Source organism: Populus trichocarpa, chromosome 2 (assembly GCF_000002775.5).
Source record: "Populus trichocarpa isolate Nisqually-1 chromosome 2, P.trichocarpa_v4.1, whole genome shotgun sequence".
NCBI lineage: Eukaryota > Viridiplantae > Streptophyta > Magnoliopsida > Malpighiales > Salicaceae > Populus > Populus trichocarpa.
In genome coordinates this window covers 20,274,418-20,300,731 of record NC_037286.2, presented here as the reverse complement: position 1 = coordinate 20,300,731, position 26,314 = coordinate 20,274,418, and the positions used below count along the sequence as shown (strand labels likewise).

At 36.5% G+C, this 26,314-nt stretch overlaps 1 protein-coding gene across 1 annotated transcript; it reads left to right on the top strand.

Moving 5' to 3' along the window:
• The first annotated feature begins 23,383 nt into the window (after positions 1-23,383).
• LOC7481463 (WD-40 repeat-containing protein MSI1) lies at positions 23,384-26,081 on the top strand. The gene is made up of 6 exons (XM_052450857.1): positions 23,384-23,972; positions 24,094-24,420; positions 24,568-24,720; positions 25,116-25,240; positions 25,420-25,515; positions 25,677-26,081. Exons 1-6 carry the CDS (start codon positions 23,628-23,630, stop codon positions 25,903-25,905), a joined length of 1,275 nt encoding a protein of 424 aa, XP_052306817.1. The 5' UTR covers positions 23,384-23,627; the 3' UTR covers positions 25,906-26,081.
• The last annotated feature ends 233 nt before the right edge of the window (positions 26,082-26,314 follow it).

Genomic DNA, 26,314 nt, shown 5'->3' with positions numbered 1-26,314 from the left:
TTTGAATCTATGAAATTGATCGATTTAAGTCGAGCTAGCTTTCACAAGGTTTAATTAAAAACTTGAGTTAGACAAAGAGTTGAGTCGGAAGGTTTCAAAATTAACCCACTTGTTTAGGTTTAATAACACTATTAAAAACATTCTTTGAGCTCTTAATATTTTTTTATATTTTTTTAAAAAAATTATCCAATTCGTAGTGGAGCACGAGCTAATATACTAGTATTTACTGAGTTGTGTAGTATATTCTTAACATGTGTGTGTGTGTGTGTACACTATTTAGATTGCTTGCACTACATTGCGAGCATTTGCAAAAAAAAAAACATTAATAAACATTAGTGAAAAAAAATCTTCTAAGATTGAAGAAACTAATAGTATCGAAACCGAAGTTAATGAAATGTAACTATAACATGCCAGTCACTTCAATTTGCTACAAAACATTAGTCATTAGCAAGTAAATGTATGTAAACATGGAAAGCAGTAGGGCATGACTAATTACCAAGTCCATGTACTTTGGACCTGGTGATTCTCCAAGTCTAGACACATTAGGTCTGGTAAACATGCCACACCCATGTTATTTGGACTTGGCCGTCTGCCAAGTCCACAGACTTTGGACTTAGCTGTCTGCCAAGTCCAGATATTTTAGGTCTGGCAAACATGCCAGACCTATGTTACTGTGGTCTTGGCTGACCACCAATTCCACGTGCTTTGGACTTGGCTGACGTCAAATCCAGACACCTTAGGTCTAGTAAACATGTCAAATCCATGTTACTTGGATTTGACAAACATGTACGACCTATGTTATATGGGTATGGCAAATGTGTCAGACCCACGTTACTTGGGTTTGACAAACATGTCAGGCCTATATTACTGTAGACTTAGTTGACCGCCCAGGTCCACGTACTTTGGACTTGATGGTCTGTTAAGTCTAGGTGTTTTGGGTCTGGCAAACATACTAGACCCACGTTATATGGACTTGGCTGCTCGCCAAGTCCAGACATCTCGGGTCTAACATGTTTACTCTAAACTTGGCTGACTGCCAAGTCCACATACTTTGGACTTGGTTGGCGCTAAGTGCAAGCACCTTAGGTATGACAAACATGTCAAACCCATGTTACTTTGAACTTGACAGACACCAAGTTCAGATGTCTTGGGTTTGGCAAACATGACAGACCCACATTACTTGGGTCTGACAAACATTCCAGACCCAATAAACCAATCCACGTTACTTGGGTCTGGCAAACATGCCAGACCCATATTAGCAGACGATGTGTTGCCTGCGCAACTAGAATTCCGCCACTGCGGTGGCTGGAAAAACGGGGTCCTTTGTTTTTTCACCGAAAACCCATTTTCAACCTATTTTTGACCTAAAACACCTAGAGACCTTGTTAAACCAATCCATGGCCACCAAGAACCAAATAAACCACAAAAAACCTGAAATCCAACCAAAACAAAAATTCTTCCTAAGGTCATATATGTTTTTTTAGGTGTTTTTAAGGACTTGGTTATCCTGCCAAGTCCACGCACTTTAGAATTATATGTGCACCAAGTCCAGATGCCTTGGGTTTGGTAAATATGCCAAACCAATGTTATGTGGACTTGGCTGATTGCCAAGTTCATGCATTTTGGACGTAGTAGACACCTTAGGTCTAGCAAACATGCTTGACTCATGTTTACTTGGGTCTGACAAACATGTCAGATCCACATTACTCTAGACTTCACTGACTGTCAAGTCCATGTATTTTGTACTTGACAGTTCGCCAAGTCCAGACATCTTGGGTCTGGTGAACATGCGAGACCCACGTGATACGGACTTGGCTAATTGCCAAGTCCACGAACTTTGGACTTAGCTGACCGTTAAGTCCAGACATCTTGGGTCTGGTGAACATGCTTGACCAACATTACTTTGGATTTGACAATCTGTTAAGTCCAGACATTTTGGGTCTGGCAAATATGCGAGACCCACGTTATTTGTCGTGAAGTCCAGACACTCTGAGTGTGGCAAACATACTAGACTTACGTTACTTTGGACTTTATTGACTACCAAGTCCAGACACCTTGAGTTTGGCAAGCATGCCAGGCCCATATTACTTTAGACTTGGTTAATTGTCTAGTCCATGCACTTTGAACTTGGATTACCGCCAAGTCCAGACATCTTAGATCTGGCAAACATGCCAGACCCATACTACTTGAACTTAGCTGATTACCAAGTTCGTACACTCTGTACTTGGCTGTCTGCCGAGTCCACGGGCCTTGAGTCTAGCAAACATGCCAGACCCACGTCATGTGGACTTGGCTAACTGCAAGTCCACGTATTTTGGACTTGGTTGTCCTGCCAAGTCCACGCACTGTGGACTTGTTTGTGCACCAAGTCCAGAAGCTTTGGGTCTGGCAACCATGCCAGATGATTAGTACTTAAAAGTGCATTTTATCAAGGTTCTATATCATCATTTTGCACTTGAAGTATCAATAACTCCTTAACTAAAGCATGTTTTATACTAACATATCTAATAATATAAGATACCTTTAATTTATGATAAATGTTCATCTTAAATGCAGGCCTATCACATAAATGAAAGAATTGATTGATGAGTTGAAGTACTGAAATTGAAAGGACAGAAAGATGGCCAAACTTAGAAAAGAGATGTTGGTGCAGTCCAAACTGGAACACTAGTTCGGTAATCGGGTCATATCTGGAGTTGTAGATCTCGTATTTAGGTCTGTCTTATATGGATGGAAAGCTAAGACATAGGCCTACAACTTTCATGCGGAGTCCAAGATTTAACAAGGCCTTTTTCAAGTCCAAATTGTAGCAACAATGAAGAAGTCCGAATCTGTCCTGCATCCCAGACACTGTTCAGTGTTCAGCCCATATCTCGAGTTCTAGAAGTCCAAATGATCTCAAATTTTTACCCTGGAAAGATGAGACAATTCCCTAGAACTTTCATGATTGAAGTCTGTTCAAATGATGAAGTTATCAATGATGTTTTTGACAGACAAGAAGATAAGAATTGTCACCAAGTCAAGATGTGGCCACTCACTCATCAATTAGTCAACAAATCAATAGTTCCGAATTTTGGCCTATAAAAGGAGGCATTTGCCATGTATTTAGGCATCTTGGTGTTCAGATCAAGATCATGCTCTTGTTCTCTCTTTATATTTTGTAATGCTTAAGTTTTGCTTATATTAATTTCTTGCTTATGCTTTTCATTTCCTTTCCTTGTTTCTTTATGTTTCTTTCTTTCATTATGTTTAACTAAGTTAATTATGTCAAGGTGAAAATGGTACACTAATGGTGTAAGAATAAGTATAATATAAACTTAACATGGACCTTAATGTTGGATACTAACATGCTTTATATTTGTTATCTTGTTCACTTTTAATACTTTGCTTGTTAAATGGTTAATCTAGATTTATGTTGTATAACACTTGGTACAACAAATACCTGGCACTTTCATAGCCCATACTGTATGGTATAACCGACACCTGAGCTATGAAAGGAACTTGATTTGTTGTTAACATAAGTTATAATCATGAATGCCTGACAACATTTACAAGTATTAGCATTATTCGAATAAGATAACTAATGTAATCATGTTAACAATTTATAATCTGATTGGAACCTCCTTTGTGTGTGGTTTCCAATTGAATAAAAAGAGTTTATACTATACTTGTTTGAAATACCATTAGTGGATCCTCTAACCTTGACATTTGTTGTTATCATTGTTTAATCCTTACGTTAATCTTCCATCTCAAAGTTCTCATCAACTTCTTCCTCTTCTTCTTCACTATTATTATTATTGTTGTTATTGTTGTTCTTGTATTATTGTTGTTTATAATTTATACAATTAACCTCCCTGTGGTTCGACCCCGGTCTTGCCGGGTTATTTATTACTTCGACACTCCTGCACTTGGGAGAAGACATCAATCTTTTGGTCGTGTCACCAGACCCACGTCATGTGAACTTGGCTGACTGCCAAGTTTACATACTTTGGACTTGGCTAGTTACTTGGGTCAGGCAAACATGTCTAATCCACATATACTTGGGTCTGACAAACATGCTAGATTCACATTACTATGGACTTGGCTGATTGCCTAAGTCCACGCACTTTGGACTTAGCTAGCTGATTAGTACTTAAAAGTGCATTTTTATCAAGGTTTTATATCATTATTTTGCACTTGAAGTATTAATAACTCCTTAACTAGAGCATGTTTTATAATAACAAGTCTGATAATATAAGATAGCTTTAATTTATGATAAATGCTCATTTTAAATGCATGCATATCTCACAATTCAAATGATTGATTGATGTGATTACCAATTGAAAGTGAAAGGAAAAAGAAAAGGCTAAGCTTAGAAAGGAGATACCGATTCAATTCAAATTAGAACACTGTTCAGTTATTGGGTCATATCTGGAGTTGTAGATCTTGGATTTCAGTTTGATTTATATGGATAGAAAGCTAAGAAATAGGCCTACAATGTTCATGAATAGTGGAAGACCCAAATCTGTTGTTTTTAAATTTAAAGTTTGGCCACAAAAGAGAAGTCAGAATCTGTTCTGCAATCCAGCCCAAACAATGCTCATAATTTTACCCATAGCTGGAGTTCTAGAAGGCAAAATGACGTACAATTTGGTGGGTGGAAGGAAAAGAAAATTTCCAACAACTTTCATGAAGACAACCTGCTCAAATTCCAATGTTAGCAATGACATTTCATCCAGACAAGAGCTTGAGGGCTATCCACCATGTCCACCAGAAGCACTACTCAGTATTTTAGCCATATCTCAAGCTCTAGTGATCCAATTGCTCTGAACTTTTATGGGTGGAAAGATAAGATGATATCCAACAACTTTCATACGGAACACTTTGCCAAAGTCTGATTGCATCAATATCATTTCATCCTGCCAAAATGCTTGAGTGCTACTATCCACCAAGTCCACTAAATCAATAGTTGGCCACTACATCAATAATCAATTACCAAATGAATAGTTTCAAATTTTGGCCTATAAAAGAAGGCATTTGCCATTCATTTAGGAATCTTGGTTCTTCATATCAAGATCTTGCTCTTGCTCTCTTTGTAATGTTCAAGTTTTATTCCATGTTATATTTTTCTTAATCTCTTTTTTATGCTTTCCATTTCCTTTACTGTGCTTAGTTAACTTATATCATGTTTATATTCTTATATTGTTTATTTATGTTTTTCTTCTTCATAATGTCTAGCTAAGTTAATTATGTCAAGGTGAAAAGGTTTCACTAATGGTGTTAGGATAAGTATAATATAAACTCAATATGGACTTCAATGCTTATATCCTAAACAACTTGCTATTAACATGTCTTATCATTTTTATCTTATTAATTCTTAATACCTTGCTTGTTAAATGGTTACTCTAGATTTGTGTTGTATAACACTTGGTACATCAAATACTTGATCCTTCATAGTCTTCGGCCGACATCGTTGTTATGAGAGGAATTTGATTTGTTGTCAACATAAGTTAGCATCATGAATACCTGATAAAATTTATAAGTATGGTGTTACGTAAATAAGATGATTAATATGATCATGTTGATAATTTATAAAGAGTTTATACTTTACTTATCTCTAATACTATTAGTGGATCCTCTAACCTTGACATTTGTTTTGATCATTGTTTAATCTTCACATTAATCTTACATCTCAAAGTCCTCTTTAACTCATCATCATCATTGTTGTTGTTGTTGTTGTTGTTATTTATAATTTATATAGTTCACCTCCATGTGGTTCGACCCCGGTCTTGCCGGGTTATTTATTACTTTGACACTCATGCACTTGGGATAAGACATCAACTCTTTGATCATGTCAAGTTTTTTGCGTCGTTGTCGGGGAGGTAAATTCTTGTATAAATTATAATATTTATTTTATTTTCACTTTTCTTGTATCTAACTTTTGTTTCTTTTGTTTTGTTTCTTTATCTTTTGTGTTTTCTTCCTTTTATTCTCTTTTTACACGTGCATGAGAGTTTGGTCACGTACATTAAGTGGTAGACTTTATAGGATATCCTCATCATTTTCAGAAAATATGGCCAAAGAAGATAACCAATCACTTCATAATGAGAATAATGAGAATAATCGAGTTAGAACACTAAGAGACCACATGAATCCAACAAGAACAAGTGCATCCTCATGTATAGTTTTCCCTCCTGATGCATCTCACTTTAATTTTAAGCCAGACATTATTCAACTTTTACCTTCTTTTCATGGCTTAGATCTAGAAAATCCATACTTGCATTTGAGAGAATTTAAAGAAGTCTGTAACACCTATAATGACTTAAATTGTAGCATGAACACCATCTGATTAAAACTTTTTTCTTTTTCATTAAAAGATAAAGCTAAAACATGGCTATAAAATCTTAGGTCAGGATCCATTCGTGCTTGGGATGAAATGCAACAACAATTTTTAAAGAAGTTTTTTCCATCTCACAGAACAAACTCTTTCAAAAGAAAAATCACCACTTTCACTCAAAAACCAGAAGAAACATTTTACCAATGTTGGTATAGGTATCAAGACTTGCTTAATACTTGCCCTCATCATGGTTTTGAAATATGGCGATTGGTTTCACATTTTTATGAAGGGTTAACACCTAAAGATAGGCAAATTGTGGAATTTATGTGCAATGGAACTTTTGAAAATAAAGACCCTGATGAAGCAATGGAGTACCTAGACTTGCTAGCTGAAAATGCTCAAAATTAGGACACTACAGGCACTTATGAGGCACCAGGTAAAACTCAACCTCATACATCTAGTGGAGGTATGTACAACCTTAGGGAAGATCATGACCTCCAAGCCAAATTTACATCTTAAGCTAAAAAATTCGAGGCACTATAATTAAAAAAGAGTGGTCAATTAAAATCTGTTCAAGACATTGTTTGTCAAATCTGTAAAACGAATGAACATGCAACCAATGACTGTCCAACTTTGCTTTCTTTCAATGAATGCCTCCATGAGCAAGCCCATGCTTTAAACAGTTTTCAAAGGCCCAATCATAACCCATACTCGCAAACATACAACCCTGGTTAGAGAAATCACTCAAATTTCAGTTGGAAGAGTGGTAATAATAATGCACAAACTTCACAGCTACCGTTTCAAGCACACCATCATTTCCAAAATTCTCATGGATATGCACCTCCTTATGCTCCACCTCCTAGAAGAAATCTTGAGGAAACATTGCATGTATTCATTGAAAAGCAGGAGACAATCAACACTCAAAATGCTCAAACAATGGCAGATCTAAAAGATGCTCTTGCAAAATTCACATCTGCTCTCAGTTTTCAAGAAAAAGGTAAGTTTACATCTCAACCACAACAAAATCTCAAGGGGCAATACAATGCAAATGCAAGTAGTTCCGGAAGCCAACACATGGATCAAGTTAAATCGATCATCACTCTTTGTAGTGGTAAGGTTATTGAAAAACCCACTCTTGAACCTTGTGAGAAAGATGATGAGTTAATCTCTGAGGGTAAGGAAGGGGTTGAATCTGAACATTGCAAAGAAAAGACTGATTCTCCGCCAGCACTTTCATTTCCTTATGTCATGACCAAACAAAGAAAAGTCAATCACAACTCTGAAATCTTTGAAACTTTCAAATAGGTAAGGATCAATATACCTTTGTTAGATGCTATTAAACAGGTACCTTCTTATGCTAAATTTTTAAAAGATCTGTGCACTGTGAAGAGAAAACTGAATGTGAAAAAGAAAGTCTTTTTAGCCGAACAAGTAAGTGCCATTCTTCAGAACAATAATGCTTTGAAATATAAAGACCCTGGTTGTCCTACAATTTCATGCTTTATTGGAGAACATAAAATTGAAAGAGCTTTACTTGATCTTGGAGCTAGTGTGAATTTACTTCCATATTCAGTCTTTCAGAGTCTCAATCTAGGTGAGTTAAAACCAACTTTTGTAACTCTTTTACTTGCTGATAGATCTGTAAAAGTGCCTAAAGGAATGGTTGAAGATGTGTTAGTACAAGTTGATAAATTTATTTATCCTGTGGATTTTATTGTCTTTGATACATAACCTGTTGAAGCATGTAATTCAATTCTTGTTATTTTAGGACGTCCGTTTCTTGCAACTTCTAATGCATTGATTAACTGTAGGAATGGACTGATGAAGTTATCATTTGGAAACATGACATTGGAGATAAATATTTTCAACATTTGCAAGCAACCTGGAGATAATAATGATTTACAGGAAGTGGACCTCATTGAAAAATTAGTTCATGATCAATTTGAAACTATTTCTAGTGAAATTGAGTTTAATGAATCTGAGAATTTGTAAATGGTTTATTTTCATGAAGAATCAAAGGCAAGTAATTGGAGACCACAAATTGAAGAATTGCCACCACGATCAATTGAGTTTATACCTTTAAGTGGCCAACCACCAACACCTGATTTGAAGTCATTACCATTCAATCTCAAATACTCATTTTTGGGAGAAAATGAAACTTTTTCGGTAATAATCTCTTCCAAACTTAATGCACATCAAGAAGGTAAGTTATTACAAACTCTGAAAATGCACAAAAATGCATTAGGATGGACCATAGCTGACATAAAAGGAATTAGTCCTTTGATTTGCACACACAAGATTTATTTGGAGGAAAATGCTAAACCCTCTAGAGAAATGCAACGAAGGCTTAATCCTAATATAAAAGAAGTAGTGAGGAATGAAGTCATTAAGCTTCTAGATAATGGAATCATTTATCCTATTTCTGACAGCAAATAGGTAAGTCCTACCCAAGTTATACCCAAGAAGTTTGGAGTCACTATGATAACAAATGAGAAAAATGAGTTAATTCCAACAAGGATTATTACTGGTTGGCGTATGTGCATTGACTATAGGAAACTTAATTCAATGACTAGAAAAGATCATTTCCCTTTACCTTTCATGGATCAAATCCTAGAAAGAGTTGCAGGTCATGAATTTTATTATTTTCTAGATGGCTTTTCAGGTTACAACCAAATTAAAATTGCATTGGAAGATCAAGAGAAGACTACATTCATATGTCCATTTGGTACTTTTGCATATCGAAGGATGCCTTTTGGATTATGTAATGCACTAGCCACGTTTCAAAGATGCATGCTTAGCATATTCAGTGATATGGTTGAACGTTTTCTTGAAATTTTTATGGATGATTTTTCTGTTTTTGGCGATTCATTTGATGATTGTTTGACTAACTTAGAAAAGGTTTTGAGCAGGTGTGAAGAGAAGAATCTTGTGCTGAATTGGGAAAAATATCATTTTATGGTAACAAACAGCATTGTACTTGGTCACATTGTTTCATCGAAAGGAATTGAGGTTGACAAATCTAAAATCGAGTTAATTGTCAACTTGCCAACACCAAAATTTGTTAAAGATGTTAGATCATTCTTAGGACATGCTGGTTTTTATAGAAGGTTCATCAAAGATTTTAGTGTCATATCTAAGCCATTGTGTATGTAACAACCCGGCTTTCTAAGCCCAAAACAATAGTAAATTTTTTTTTTATATATATATATATTTAATACACATGGTGCCGGTAATCAAAGAACTTGAATCCTCACATCATCAAAATACAATCCATACAATCAACAGTTCATTCAAAAGCGAATCTTACATAAACACATAATATTAAGGTTGCATGATTTGAAGTTCATATTAAAAATATATATACATGGACATGAGTTTGCACTCTTATACTTCTAATAGCCATCACAAATTTTAAACAAAAAGGATCTAATAAAAGTTATACATTCAGTACATTGATCCCTACAAAATACATTGTGATTTAGAATGCATCTACTTAATTCCTTGCAAAAGTAGGTTCCCGTGTATCGGGTATCCTAGACATCTCGTTGGTGTGACGTCCCTGCAGCAGTACAAAACATTTAAGAGAAAACAAATACTTAATAATAATAATAATGGTAACTAACGGCCTAGCAATTAAATAAGCATTAACATTTATAATTTCTTCATGTATTTGATGTAACAATTAATAGTACATATAGATACACAAGTTTTCAAATGTCATTCGCCGAAACTAGTCGTTTATTTGTCCCGGCTATCCATCCGGATTCCATAGCGATAGCTGTGTCGCTGCCAATCCTAAAATCGGCAGCCGAAACTACATCGCTGTCGATCAAGGAATCGGCGGCGAAACTGGGTCGCTGCCGATTTCTGTATCGGCAGCGAAGACTGCATCGCTGCCGATCCAGAATCGGCAGCGGAAACTGCGTCGCTGCCGATTTCTGTATCGACAGCGGAAACTAGGTCGCTGCCGATTTCTGTATCGGCAGCGAATACTGTGTCGCTGCCGATCCAGAATCGGCAGCGGAACTGCGTCGCTACCGATCCACAATCGGCAGCGAAATCATCCCTTTTTAACCCGGCCATCCATTCGGACGCCATTAGCCAAAGCTAATCATTCTTTATCCCGGTCATCCATTCGGATGCCATTAGCCGAAGCTAATCACTCTTTGTCCCGGCCATCCGTTTGGATGCCATTAGCCGAAGCTAATCAGTCCTTCATCCCGGCCATCCATTCGGACGCCATTAGCCAAAGCTAATCATTCTTTGTCCCGACCATCCGTTTGGATGCCATTAGCCGAAGCTAATCATTCTTTGTCCCGGCCATCCGTTTGGATGCCATTAGCCGAAGCTAATCAGTCTTTTGTCCCGGCCATCCGTTCGGATGCCATTAGCCGAGGCTAATCACTCTTTTATCAACAATTAAGCATTCGACAATTTAATATCGGTTCTAACAATATGGTAGTACTCAAGTTAAAATATTCCAAGATTCAACGTATGAAAAAGAAAGGTGCAAGTCACCTACCTGCTCCACCTGTGGGTCGTTCCTGTCTTGATGATGGTCCAATCCCGACCGCACCACCTAAGACATCAATGGTCACAAATCAGCACAGTTGTATTTATTTTATTTTTGAATCACATTCATCATCACACTTATTTCAATAGTTCATATGTTCACATTCAAGTGTTCCCTATTTTACACCATCATATCATGAAATTGTTATTAGCATTTAAGTCATTCCTGCCTAGGAGGCTTATTGTAGGAATCGGCAGCGAGAACTGGTTCGCTGCGGGCTGCCCAATTCGGCAGCGAGAACTGGTTCGCCGCAGGCTGCCAGTTCGGCAGCGAGAACTGCACCGCTGTTGGCGCCACAGCTTCGCTGCACAACGCACAACTCGGCAGCGAATATCACTTCGCTGCAGGAGGTTCAGTTGCGTCAGCGAAACAGAATTTCGCTGCGCAACACACAAATCGGCAGCGAATATCAATTCGCTGCAGCAGGTTCAGTTGCGGCAGCGAAACAGAATTTCGCTGCGCAACACACAAATCGGCAGCGAATATCAAATCGCTGCAGGAGGTTCAGTTGCGTCAGCGAAACAGAATTTCGCTGCGCAACACACAAATCGGCAGCGAATATCAAATCGCTGCAGGAGGTTCAGTTGCGTCAGCGAAACAGAATTTCACTGCGCAACACACAAATCGGCAGCGAATATTAATTCGCTGCAGCAGGTTCAGTTGCGGCAGCGAATATCAAATCGCTGCAGGAGGTTCAGTTGCGTCAGCGAAACAGAATTTCGCTGCGCAACACACAAATCGGCAGCGAATATCAAATCGCTGCAGGAGGTTCAGTTGCGTCAGCGAAACAGAATTTCGCTGCGCAACACACAAATCGGCAGCGAATATCAAATCGCTGCAGGAGGTTCAGTTGCGTCAGCGAAACAGAATTTCGCTGCACAACACACAAATCGGCAGCGAATATTAATTCGCTGCAGCAGGTTCAGTTGCGGCAGCGAAACAGAATTTCGCTGCGCAACACACAAATCGGGCAGCATCAATTTCAGCACAATCATCACAGTAGAACACATTAATTCCAGCAACAAACATCACAGCAGAACACATTAATTCCAGCAACAATCATCACAGCAGAACACATTAAGTCCAGCAACAACATAACAGCAGAACACATTAATTACCCCCTAGTTAAAGCCAGCCCTCTACCATGATTGTTAGATGTTCTGAAATTGACTTTATTTCACTTTTGTTTGCTTGTTCTCTTGGTTAATTTCAGCTTCCTTCACAGCTGGCTTAGGTCTTAGATCAATTCTTTTCTTAGGGTTTTTCTTCTTCATTTTCGTTTTTGATCTTACGGGGGAGAGGAAGAGAGTTTCATGACCCATACCTTTTGAATTTAACTAAGTTTGAGGAAGGTTTGACACTATTCAGCTGCTGGTTCTCCTCCTTCTTCTTCCTCTCATGTTTTCCAGCTCTCTTTTTCCTCTCCTCTATGCAGCTGCCCACTCCTCTCTCAAGGTCTCATCTCTCCCTCACAAGTTCACAAAGTAATCTCTACTGGTCTGATTCACGTTTCTGTTGTGAAAGGGGAAGGGAAGAACGGCATGCAGCTGCTGGATTTGGAAGAAGATGGGTCATTCTCTCTCCCCTCTTTGTATTTATACTACCCATCCAATGAAATGGGTTGTTTGGGGGTTGGTTTAGGTGTGTCCTTATCCTTGTTTGGTTTATCTAAAATCAGTTTTACCCCTCCCTCCCATCTCTGCGTCACTGTTCATTGAGAAATCGGCAGCGAAAACTGCATCGCTGCCGATTTCTGCATCGGCAGCGAAAACTGCGTCGCTGCCGATTTCTGCATCGGCAGCGAAAACTGCGTCGCTGCCAAGTCCAGAATCAGCAGCGAAAATTGCATCGCTGCCCAGTCCAGAATCGGCAGCGAAAACTGCGTCGCTGCCGATTTCTGCATCGGCAGCGAAAACTGCGTCGCTGCCAAGTCCAGAATCGGCAGCGAAAACTGCATCGCTGCCCAGTCCAGAATCGGCAGCGAAAACTGCGTCGCTGCCGATTTCTGCATCGGCAGCGAAAACTGCATTCATCATCATCTCTCTCTCTCTAAATATATATATATATATTTTCCTTTGGGTGTTTACAGTGTAACCTTCTAACAAAGGAGAATGTTTTTGAATGGACTGAACAATGTGAAAAGGCCTTTGTTAAACTTAAAAGCTTGCTTACTTCTGCTCCAGTCATTCAACCTCCTGATTGGTCGTAGGTGCTATCTTAGGACAAAGAAAAGATAAGAAACCCTATGTGATTTGCTATGCAAGTAAACTTTAAATAGTGCTCAAATGAATTACACTACCACTGAAAAGGAATTACTTGCAGTAGTATTTGCATGTGACAAGTTCAGATCTTATCTTGTTGGCTCACCTGTTGTTGTTTTTAGTGATCATGCAGCTTTGAAATATCTTCTTTCAAAAAAGGATTTTAAGGCTAGATTGGTACGATGAATTTTGTTACTTCAAGAATTTGATATCACAATCAAAGACAAGAAAGGCATCGAAAATGTTGTCGCAGATCATTTGTCAAGATTGACAACGAATTCGAGATCTGACACCACACAAATCGATGACTACTCTCCTGATGAATCCTTGTTTTTTGTCTCTACAATGCCTTGGTTTGCTAATATTGTTAATTTTCTTGTTTCAGGACATTTGCCAGCTCACTGGAGCACCTAAGAAAAAAATAAGTTCTTGAACGAAGTGAAGAACTTTTATTGGGATGACCCTTATTTATTCAAATATTGTCCTGATCAAATATTTCGAAGATGTATTCTTGACAATGAGGTAAGTAGTGTCATTAAATTTTGTCATTCTGAGGCATGTGGGGGTCATTTCTCATCAAGAAAGACAACTGCAAAAATCTTACAAAGTGGATTTTACTGACCCACCATGTTCAAGGACTCACATGCATTCTGTAAGATTTGTGAAAATTGTCAAAAGTTAGGATCTATTTCAAAACATCACATGATGCCTTTAAATCCTATCCTTGTCATTGAAATCTTTGACTATTGGAGTATAGATTTCATGGGTCCATTTCCTCCATCATTTGGTTTCTTGTACATATTAGTCGCAGTAGATTATGTTTCAAAATGGATAGAGGCAATTCCAAGTCGAAACAATGATCACAAAACAGTGATAAAGTTTTTGAAAGAAAATATTTTAAGTCGATTTGGAATCCCTCGAGCCATGATAAGTGATGGTGGAACACATTTCTGCAACAAGTCATTTGAGTCTTTAATGAAGAAATATGGAATCACACACAAAGTTGGCACCCCTTATCACCCTCAGACAAGTGGACAAGTAGAACTTGTTAATAGGAAGATCAAACAGATTTTGGAGAAAACAGTGAACCCTGATAGGAAAGACTGATCTTTAAGACTTAATGATGCACTTTGGGCTTATCGAACTGCTTATAAAACATCATTAGGTATGTCACCTTATAGACTACTCTATGGAAAACCTTGTCACTTGCCTGTGGAACTTGAACATAAAGCTTATTGGGCTATTAAAGCTTTCAATTCAAACCTTGATGATGCTAGTCAGCTGCGAAAATTACAAATAAATGAGCTTGAGGAAATAAGAAATGATGCATATGAAAATTCAAGAATTCATAAAGCAAGAATCAAAGAGTTTCATGACAAGAAAATACTGAGAAAAACATTCAATGTTGGTCAAAAAGTCTTGCTTTATAATTCTCGACTCCATTTATTTCCTGGAAAACTAAGATCAAGATGAAGCGGTCCTTTTATTGTGAAACATGTGTATCCATATGGGGCCTGTGATATCGAGAATCTAAAGAATGCTAATGTTTTCAAGGTAAATGGACATTGTTTGAAAGTTTACTTTGACAATTTTTCAGTTGAAAATGACTCTATTGAATTGGGTGCTCCTGTATATAAAGATTGATTCTTTTTCTCACATTGTTTTTGTGTTTCTTTTTGGTGTGACCTTTTTTGTGCTAGTTTCTCTCACCCCGGTCAAATGACGGATAACGGTACTCCGTGACTCTTAAGTCGATTCTTTCAGTTTCCCGTGATAACTGATATCTATGTATATATTTGTGCAATTATTTGCTCTTTCTCCCTTCTTTGCATCTCTTTTCCACTTCTCATCTAAAAAAAATGGACACCACTCTTGAAAAATTGAAAAAGTATTTTCCCACTCTGCCTCAGAATGCAATTATAAAAATTTATCGTGCTAGGTGTGAAAGATTGAGATTGTTAATGAACCATGGAATTCCTGAAGATATTCACTGGCTAATTGAAGCAAAGGTCCGATTATCAGGTGAGTCCTCCAATTCTTTCATTTCATACATGCCTGGAACAAGTAAAAGCACTTTCGCAAAGGAACGTCGTGCAAAACGACTGAAAGTCTGTCACAGATGTGCCCGATGGACTTGTAATGCAAAATGTCGTTCTTTAGGAATGGTATCTGTAAACCGTGAAGATAAAATACAGTTCATTAAGGATAGCCTGAGTAAGGGGTCTTTAGATAATCTTCTATTGACTCTTGAGACATACCCTAGTGGCGATGTGCATCGTGCAATTCATGATTTATGGCCACAATTCCATAAAGAACATGCTCGACATAGTCTTGGGAATCTGACTAAAAAAGACCATGTTTGCCAGTTTTTAAGAAAACTGGATGGGAAGCCTATCCCCGACCCATAGAGGGTGTTTAAGCCGTTCTTGGACGTAAAACCAAGGGAAGATGTGAGCCACAATCACAACTGCTTGTACATACAAATGTTTTTTTAAAAAAAATAAAAGAGAGGGAGAGAGAGAGAAAGAGAGAGAGACTCCAGCTGGCCTACATATAGGTGGTATGATTGCATTTTCAATTTCTCATCTATAAAATCTTCTCTTCCTTCCCTTCATTTCTACTAAACCCACACATTCAACAGATATCGAAATGTGTAGAAATGGCAGGTTCCTCAAGTCATCAAATAAAAAATATTTGTGTTTTCGGTGGATCCAGTCCTGGGAAAGAAAACGAGTTTTTAGAATCAGCAAATCATCTTAGTCAGGTATTAGCTGAGAGAAAGATTCATTTAGTGTATGGAGGAGGCAGCCTTGGGTTAATGGGGGGTGTCAATAGCTGCATTTTTAGGAGGCAGTCAAGTTTTGGGGGTCGTCCCCAAAGCTTTAGCAAAAAAGGACCTCCTTGGAAAAACAATTGGAGAGGAACTACAGGTATCTACAATGTCTGATCGATTGAATACAATGTTTAAACACGTTGATGCCTTCATTTCCTTACCAGGTGGTCTGGGCACATTGGAAGAGATCTTTCATATTTCCTCTTGGGCCCAACTGCACATTCACCATAAACCTATAGGTTTGTTAAATGTTAATGGTTTTTATGATAATTTGTTGTCTTTTCTTTATCAAGCTATGGAACAGGAATTTCTAACATCTTTGGCATGAAAAATCATAATCTCTGCTACTACTGCTGAACAATTGATCGACCAACTACAATCTTTCACCCCTGTAATTGATCCTTCCATGAGTCGCATAAATTGATCAACTAAGGAAAGCCGTAAAAAGCTTAGATTGGATTTGAGCCTTCGTTTGTGAATCCTCGTGTCTTTTGGTTTTATTATTAACATATTATTTTGTTTTGTTATTTCTTATATTTGTTTAAGTGTGTTTCAGGTTTGTCAGTGTTCGTTGTTTCAAGTGATGTCTTCTATACTCTATCTTTCTATCTTATGACATTGAGGACAATGTCTCGTTCTGGTTGGGGGGGAGGGTAGTAGTTGACATTAAAAAAAAAACTAACTTACTAATTGTTTTTGCTATTATTAAAACCATTTGACAAAACTGTTATTAGGATGGCAGAGTAAGGAGGAATTTTATTGACTCTTGAGACGCATCTTAGTAAACATTCTTAACAAGGTCTATCAGAATACTTCTTGAAATATTCAGGTTTACAAACTCTCGCATTATTATCAATTGATTCTGCTTATATACTAATTTAACAAGTATTCTTAAACCTTCATTTTCACACACACACTTTAACATATGATTGTGGATCACACATTGGATTATTACATTATTTATGTTCTTTTGTTAAAGGTAACAACTAAGGGAAAGGGATAGTATATAATTTGCAAAAAACAAAAAAAAAACATAAAAAGAAACATAATAAAAACATAGATAAGTTTGGTTTCGTAACCTCCCAAATCTAAGCAATTAAGCCCGAAGGGGTGTTTTAACACCTAATACCCTAAAGTCAACTGACTTGGAAGCTATTGGCCCAACGCTTGTTACATGGGTTAAGGAGAAAAGCTTAAGGGAATTAAACATTGCATTATCTACATATCAGTATCTACAACCCGGGTTACTAAAGCTCGAAGGGGTGTCTCAACACCTAATGTCCTAAGACCAACTGGTATCGGAGTCATTAGCCTAAAGCTCGTTACATGGGTTAAAGATGCATTGTGTTTTAAGTTATATATATATATATATATATATATAAAGATAATAATCCCAACCCGAGGAAGTTAACCTTAAACATTAGAACAGAATATTGTTTTCTTCCAATAAAAGCCTCATCATCTATGTTTTCATACATTTGAGTACATTAAAAAAAAAAGTTTATTAATATTTTGTTTAAGAGGTATTGAGCAGATATATATAAATTTAATGAAAATTTATTTACTTGGATAGATTAATGGAAGTTGAATGATGAATGCCTTGCTTTGTGGAAATTGCAAATTGTTTTTCTATTTTAACGCTTTGATTACTAGGGACTAGTAATAAGCTGGTTGGGGTTGTGATTAGTACTTAAAAGTGCATTTTTATCAAGGTTTTATATCATCATTTTGCACTTGAAGTATCAATAACTCCTTAACTAGAGCATGTTTTATAATAACAAGTCTGATAATATAAGATAGCTTTAATTTATGGTAAATGCTCATTTTAAATGCAGGCATATCTCACAATTCAAAGGATTGATTGATGTGATTACCTATTGAAAGTGAAAGGACAAAGAAAAGGCTAAGCTTAGAAAGGAGATACCGATTCAATTCAAATTGGAACACTGTTCAATTATGGGGTCATATCTGGAGCTGTAGATCTTGGATTTCAATTTGATTTATATGGATAGAAAGCTAAGAAATAGGCCTACAATGTTCATGAATAGTGGAAGACCCAAATCTGCCATTTTCAAATTCAAAGTTCGGCCACAAAAGAGAAGTCAGAATTTATTCTGCAATCCAGCCCAAACAGTGCTCATAATTTTACCCATACCTGGAGTTCTAGAAGGGAAAAAAACGTAACGTTTGGTGGGTGGAAGGATAAGACAATTTCCAACAACTTTCATGCAGACAACCTGCTCAAATTCCAATGTTAGCAATGACATTTCATCCAGACAAGAGCTTGAGGGCTATCCACCACTTCCACCAGAAGCACTACTCAGTATTTTAGCCATATCTCGAGCTCTAGTGATCCAAATGCTCTAAAGTTTTATGGGTGGAAAGATAAGATGATATCCAACAACTTTCATGCGGAACACTTTGCCAAAGTCGGATTGCATCAATGTCATTTCATCCAACCAAAATGCTTGAGTGCTACTGTCCACCAAGTCCATTAAATCAATAGTTGGCCACTACATCAATAATCAATTACCAAATGAATAGTTTTGAATTTTAGCCTATAAAAGGAGGTATTTGCCATTCATTTAGGAATCTTGATTCTTCAGATCAAGATATTGCTCTTGCTCTCTTTGTAATGTTCAAGTTTTATTCCATGTTATATTTTTCTTAATCTCTTGTTTATGCTTTCCATTTCCTTTACTATACTTAGTTAACTTATATCATGTTTATGTTCTTATATTGTTTATTTATGTTTTTCTTCTTCATAATGTCTAGCTAAGTTAATTATGTCAAGGTGAAAAGGTTTTACTAATGGTGTTAGGATAAGTATAATATAAACTCAATATAGACTTCAATGCTTATATCCTAAACAACTTGCTATTAACATGTCTTATCATTTTTATCTTATTAATTCTTAATACCTTGTTTGTTAAATGGTTACTCTAGATTTGTGTTGTATAACACTTGGTACATCAAATACTTGATCCTTCATAGTCTTCGGCCGACATCGTTGTTATGAGAGGAATTTGATTTGTTGTCAACATAAGTTAGCATCATGAATACCTGATAAAATTTATAAGTATGGTGTTACGTAAATAAGATGATTAATATGATCATGTTGATAATTTATGAAGAATTTATACTTTACTTATCTCTAATACTATTAGTGGATCATCTAACCTTGACATTTGTTTTTATCATTGTTTAATCTTCACATTAATCTTACATCTCAAAGTCCTCTTTAACTCATCATCATCATTGTTGTTGTTGTTGTTGTTGTTGTTGTTATTTATAATTTATATAGTTCACCTCCCTGTGGTTCGACCCCGGTCTTGTCGGGTTATTTATTACTTTGACACTCCTGCACTTGGGATAAGACATATACTCTTTGATCGTGTCACTAGCACCAAGTTTAGGTGTTTTGGGTATAACAAACATCCCAGACCCATGTTATGTGGACTTGGTTGCCCACCAAGTCCATGTAATTTGGACTTGGCTAGTGCCAAGTCTAGGCATCTTAGGTCTGGAAAACATGCCACACTCATGTTACTTTGGGCTTGGCTGACGCCAATTCCAGGTGTCTTGGGTCTAGCAAACATACCAGACCCACGTATTTGGGTCTGACAAACATGTCAGGCCTAATAAACCAATCCATGCTACTTGGGTCTAGCAAATATACCAAATTCACGTTATTTGGGTATGACAAACATGACTAACCAATATTAGCAGACGACAAGTCGCTTGCGCAACCCAGAATTCGGCCACTATGTTGGCCTGAAAAACAAGGTCCTTTGTTTTTTCTCCCAAAAATCTATTTTGACCCAAAACACCTAGAAAACACCATAGAGACCTTGTTAAACCAATCTATGGCCATCAAAAACCCAAAAAACCACCTCAAAACCCGAAATCCACCTGAAACAAAAATTCTTCCCAAGCTCAGTTCTATTTTTTTTAGGTGTTTTTAAGGGGAAAAAACACCTAAACGTAACCCCCCTATCATATGGAACCTTTTAACATAAAAAACAATTATTTTGGTTGTCGTAATCTTCCCCAATGACCATTTTCTCTCTCTAAGTCGGAATCCGATGACTCCCTTTCTCTCTTTTAAAAAAGGACTGGAAAAAAAATGAAGTTAGATACCAAAATGTATTTTCTTAAAATTTAAGAAACCTAGGCCACCCGGATAAACAAAGATCCTTTTTTAAAACGAACAACTATGAAGGATGTAATTGGAAAAGAAAATGATATCAACTCATGTAAACTTTTGAAACCCATGGCCCTAGGGATTGACTAAACTAGAAGCATCACATCTGGAAAACAACTATTTTAAAACTTGGCTCGACCCAACAGTTTGACCCATGACCGGGCCGAGCTTCAAAAGAAATTGGGGGAGAATTGACAAGATGTAAGACTATCAAAAACCTGGGTTGGCCCATGATTCAGTTAGCCCGAGGAAAATCCAGTCAAAACAGGGTAAAAAACCATTGACTATTTTCTTTTTTTTTCTTTTCAAAATGGTATCATTTTGATTTTTTTTTATAAAACAAAAGGGTTTGGTTGACTTAGGTTAACTTGAGTCAACCCATTCGACTCGTAACCCAATTATTGTCCCAGATTGACTCCTGGGCAGGGCTTATAAAAAATAGAAAAAACCTAGAAGACCAAATCCTAATAATTAAAAATGTCGAATGGTGAAATTAAAAAAAATAAAGGATAAAAAATAAGCAACTAAAAAAATAAGGACCTCATTTGCAAAGATAAAAATTGAGAGGACAAATAAAAATCTTGAATTGAAGGCCAAAATTGAAAAAAAAAATTCAAATTAACAAATGAATCCAAAACAAAAAAAAACAAAGAATACCAATTTCCAACAAACCTAATGATGATGAATGAATTTTTTTAAAATAATAAAAAATAACTGACACTAACCTGATCCACCCATTAGAATTTTGTAATATGGATCATGAGACCGGATCACAACATAAAAGTCAAACCTGAAAAAAAATAACAATGTAATACTCATAACCAACCAAAATAATTAGAGATAAACTTGAAAAACTAATTATAAAAAGAAAGTGATTTAAAGAATGTAGATTTGAAAAATATAGATTTAAAAAGAAAGAGAACTAAATTTGATACAAAAATAAAATAAAACTAAATCATAAGAAATGAAATTGAAAAACAATTTCAATGTAGAAAAGGATAATAACAACTAAAAATAACAATAACAAGAATGAGGATGATATTTGATATAAAAATAAAATGTCAAAGGATGAAATTCAAAGACAAATCAATTCAATAAAGGATTCAAGACCAAATACATTACAATTAAAAGAATGAAGACCAAATCTAATATAGAAACCACGTGCAAATGGATAAAATTGAAAAACAAAACTTGATAAATTATTCAAAACTAAATAGAATGATGACCAAATCTTATACAAAAATCAATTGTGAAGAGATTAAATTGAAAAAAATTTAACAAAACAAACAAATGATGGCCAAATACATTACAATCAAAAGAATGAGAACCAAAGTTAACTTAACAGACAAATATCCAGACCTTCCTGTCTTTTTTTTTTTTTTTTGCAATGGGCAACACGATTTTCTAAGAGGGGAGAGAGGGAAGGAAGGAAAAACCCTTGGCCGAAGCTCCTCCGTGGGCCGCCTCGGCACACATGTCTCACCACTATGCCTGGGGCAGTGAGGCGCATCAAACGCCGCCCTGGAAGGCAGCATTTGATTATGTTTTGGGGCTGTACGTGCCACCCTAAGGGCATGGGCAACACCCACTTGCTGGCGTGTGCTCAACATGCATCAATCATTTTTGAATATAAATAATAAGTTATATACATACAAATACCCAATTACCCCTGACCCCCCCCCCTAATATTTACAATAAAACCATATGAAAACGACAAAAACATCTATACATGCAGCTTTGTTTTGTGTTGAAACCTAAGGGTAATTTTATATTTGCACTATTTTAATAAAAGGAAAAGACGGAGAAACTCCTCAACACATGCATATTTTCCCTCCAGGAGCATGATTGCATCTTCACTATTTATTTATTTTTGAAAAGATAAAAGAAACCCCTAACTCATATGTTAAAATTTTATGCTTTGAAAGGCAAATCAATATTTATATTGTAGCCCGAAATCATTTTATTCCAAATTATTCTTTCAATACTAAATGTATTTCATGATTGCATGCTTAAATTTTTTTTTAATAAGAATAATTATGTTTTTACACTGCTTAAATTCAGTAATTTAAATCATGTTTGGGAGTGTGGTTGCGGTTGCTTTTCAAAGTGTTTTTCATGCTGAAATGCATCAAAATGATATTTTTTTCATTTTTTTAAAATCATTTTTAAGATCAGCGCATCAAAACGATCCAAAACATATATAATAAAATTAATTTTTAGCAAAAAAAAAATTAAATTTTGATGCGCTGCGACTACGGTGTCTACGTGCCCGTTTGGCACTGCGACTGCAGTAGCGGTAGAAAGCAAACACTGAATTAAAGTGTTTGGTTAATACAAACCACACTTTTTTTTTCACATGGGTCCCACTCAAAAACTGAGGTCGAACCTCAATTTATGAAAAGTAATTTGTATCTGCTTCTCCTTCTCTTCTGCGTGGAGAGTGACTCCACTGTTCAATTGAACAGTGGAGAATGTCTCCACTATTCACATGAACAGTGGGGACTGCCTCCATTGTTCCGGCCGGACCGGGTCCAACCTAGTAAAATAAAAAAAATTTATTTTTTATTTTTAATTGTATTTTATTCGAAAAACTAGTGTTTCACATTATTTAATGACACTACATAAATTAGAAGAAAATCGCTTGATGACGTAACATTTGTAGAATTTGATCGCAATTCCAATTTTATTCTTGTTGATATTTTACCTGATGTTGTTGCGCGCTTACAAAACCAATAAAACTGTAGTCCTTGTCGGATGTATTTCATATGTGATGAAATTATAGATAGTTTAATGAAACAATAAAAAATATTTTATATTAAGTATTATTCATTTCATGATGTAATAGCAGTAGTTAAACCTATAATATTTAAATTAAAAACCATCAATATTAATATATATTTTTTAAAATTATTTTATAACCTCAATTTGAAAAACATTCTTAACCAAACACATTAAACTATTTGTTGTTCAATCTCAATTTCAATTATAATTTTAACCAAACATATATAAATACCAAACCAATCCCAACTAAAATTATTTTTTATAAAATAAATTATTTTAAATCATAATCACAAATCACAGTAGTTAACACAGTTCCAAACCCATGTGAACGGTGAAAGTGAAAGAATCAGCTGATTTAGTTGTTTTTTTTTTTTTAATGTATAAAAAAGAAATAGTACAGCAGTACGTACACCCAACAATTTCGAAGTAATCAATCGATTCTGTTAGTCATTCACTCACCGCTCACTCGTATACTTGTATAAACCTCCCGGGCTTGGTGCTAGGGTTTGTTTTTCTTTTGCTATATAGATAATCTTTTGGCGGGAATGAATTAAGTTACCACCCTCCCCCTCAGAAAAGAAAGAAAGAAAGAAATCCCTAAATCAAAACGAAAGAAACCCTAGAAAGAGGAGTGAATCAAATCCGAATCGAAGGGGGTGATGGGAAAAGACGAAGAGGAAATGAGGGGAGAGATAGAGGAACGATTGATAAACGAAGAGTACAAGATATGGAAAAAGAACACTCCTTTCCTCTACGATCTTGTTATCACTCATGCCCTCGAATGGCCTTCTCTCACCGTCGAATGGCTTCCAGACCGTGATGAGCCCCCTGGCAAGGACTACTCCGTCCAAAAGATGATTCTTGGTACCCACACCTCCGAAAACGAGCCTAACTACCTTATGCTCGCCCAGGTCCAGCTTCCTCTCGATGATGCCGAGAACGACGCCCGCCACTACGACGACGACCGCTCCGATTTTGGTGGCTTTGGCGCCGCCAATGGCAAGGTTCTCTCCTTTTGGTTTTCAATTTTATTTATTTTATTTTTTTCTTATTTCTTTCTCAGAATTAATTAATTAATTAATTAATTTAGTTACTGGTTGGTGTGTTTAATTTTTAATTTTGAAGGTGCAAATAATTCAGCAAATAAATCATGATGGGGAGGTGAATAGGGCACGGTATATGCCACAAAACCCATTTATGATAGCTACCAAGACTGTTAGTGCTGAGGTTTATGTCTTTGACTATAGCAAGCACCCATCTAAGCCTCCTCTTGATGGTGCATGCACCCCTGATTTGAGATTGAGGGGTCACAACACTGAAGGCTATGGTTTGTCTTGGAGTAAGTTTAAAGAAGGTTATTTGCTTAGTGGTTCTGATGATGCCCAGATTTGCCTGTGGGACATTAATGCCACTCCCAAGAACAAGTCCCTTGATGCTACGCAAATCTTTAAGGTTGGTATACATGCCCATTTGCTCACTGTGTAATGTTCCATTTGTGCAATTCAAAAATTATTGACAAATAAAGCTTAAGTTCTTATATATATATATATATATGTGCAAATATTTATGATGATTAAAAAGCTTTCTGCGGTCTAATAGGTTCATGAAGGTGTTGTAGAAGATGTAGCATGGCATTTGAGACATGAACACTTGTTTGGTTCTGTTGGGGATGATCAATACCTGCTTATATGGGATCTCCGAACTCCGTCTGTGACCAAGCCTGTCCATTCTGTTGTTGCTCACCAGAGTGAGGTATTCGATAACTGCTTTGTGATTCCTCAGAGAACTAATACACTCATTGTTCAGTGGCTGAGACTTGGCTTTTTTCCTTATCCATCTACCATCTGAAGCCTGTTGACTTGACATGTTCCATGTGAAGTGATGTGTGTAATCGTGCTATTGATTGCTAAAAAAACTTGAGACTTATGTCTTACAATCATCAGAAGGTTTCATATGACGTGTTGTAGATGACCTCATGTTTCTCACAAAGATTTCTCCTACGCACGCATGTTTTTGTTGCTTAGAAAGCTGACGAGTACTTGTTTTTTACTATAAAAACCATGCTTTGCTCCAGTGTTGACATGGCACGAAGTTTATATTTCTTTTTTAGTTTAATTGATAAGTTTCACTCCGTGATGTTGTCTTAGGTTAACTGCTTGGCTTTTAATCCTTTTAATGAATGGATTGTTGCCACGGGATCTACTGATAAGACTGTCAAGTTATTTGACATACGGAAGATCAATACTGCACTTCACACCTTTAACTGTCACAAGTAAGCATCCTCCCCATCTGGGGCATTCTTCAATTCTCTTCTGGGCATTTATCAGTGTGTAGTGTGTGTAGTGTGTACAAGTACCCTCACATGCAGCATGGATGCATTTACATCTTGTTCACCTAAACACTTGCTATTTAATATCTTCTGCTCTTTATTTTTTCTGTGATGGACTACAGGGAGGAGGTTTTCCAAGTCGGATGGAATCCCAAGAATGAGACTATCTTAGCTTCTTGTTGCCTTGGAAGAAGGCTCATGATCTGGGATCTTAGCAGGTTTGTCCATGAAGAAACCCAGTGACCTGTTAATTGATATTTCTTAAGTTTACTGATTGCCAGATTTGAGGATTGCTTTGAGCATTTTTTGATAAGACAAGACTAAGTGAGGATTGTTTTGAGCTACATTAACTTTATTTGACGTGAGGCTTCCTTTGCAGGATTGATATTGAGCAGACACCTGAGGATGCTGAAGATGGCCCACCAGAATTGCTTTTCATTCATGGTGGTCACACGAGTAAAATATCAGATTTTTCGTGGAACCCATGTGATGATTGGGTTATTGCTAGTGTAGCTGAGGATAACATTCTTCAAATATGGCAGATGGCAGAGAATATCTACCATGATGAAGATGATATACCAGCAGATGAATCTACTAAAGATTCCTAGTGTATTTCCAGTCTTTCAGAGTATATTATCAATCACATAAGGTGTACTTGTAGGATCTTTTGGTATTTTAGACTTTTTCTCTTTATTTGGTTGGCCTCCAATAGATCGTCTGTGTATGCTTTCTTTTGAATTGCCGAACCCATTTATAGCATTATTATCTTAGAAATTTTTTGCTCTGTTTGTGGAGTTTGGAAGATGGTTTGCTGCGGTTTTGTGCCAGGTCATCTGGTTTTAAAAATGAAGCTACTGCTGGAGAAAATCATTTAACCTTGGGAGTTCCAGTCAGTCAGTTGTTCTTTCTAGTCTCTTCATGTGAATTATGTAAAAGACTCCATTTTCCATCAACTTAAGTTCTTAATACTGGAAACTAAGTTTGAACCTTCTTCTCAGGTCCTGGAAAAAAGCCTTT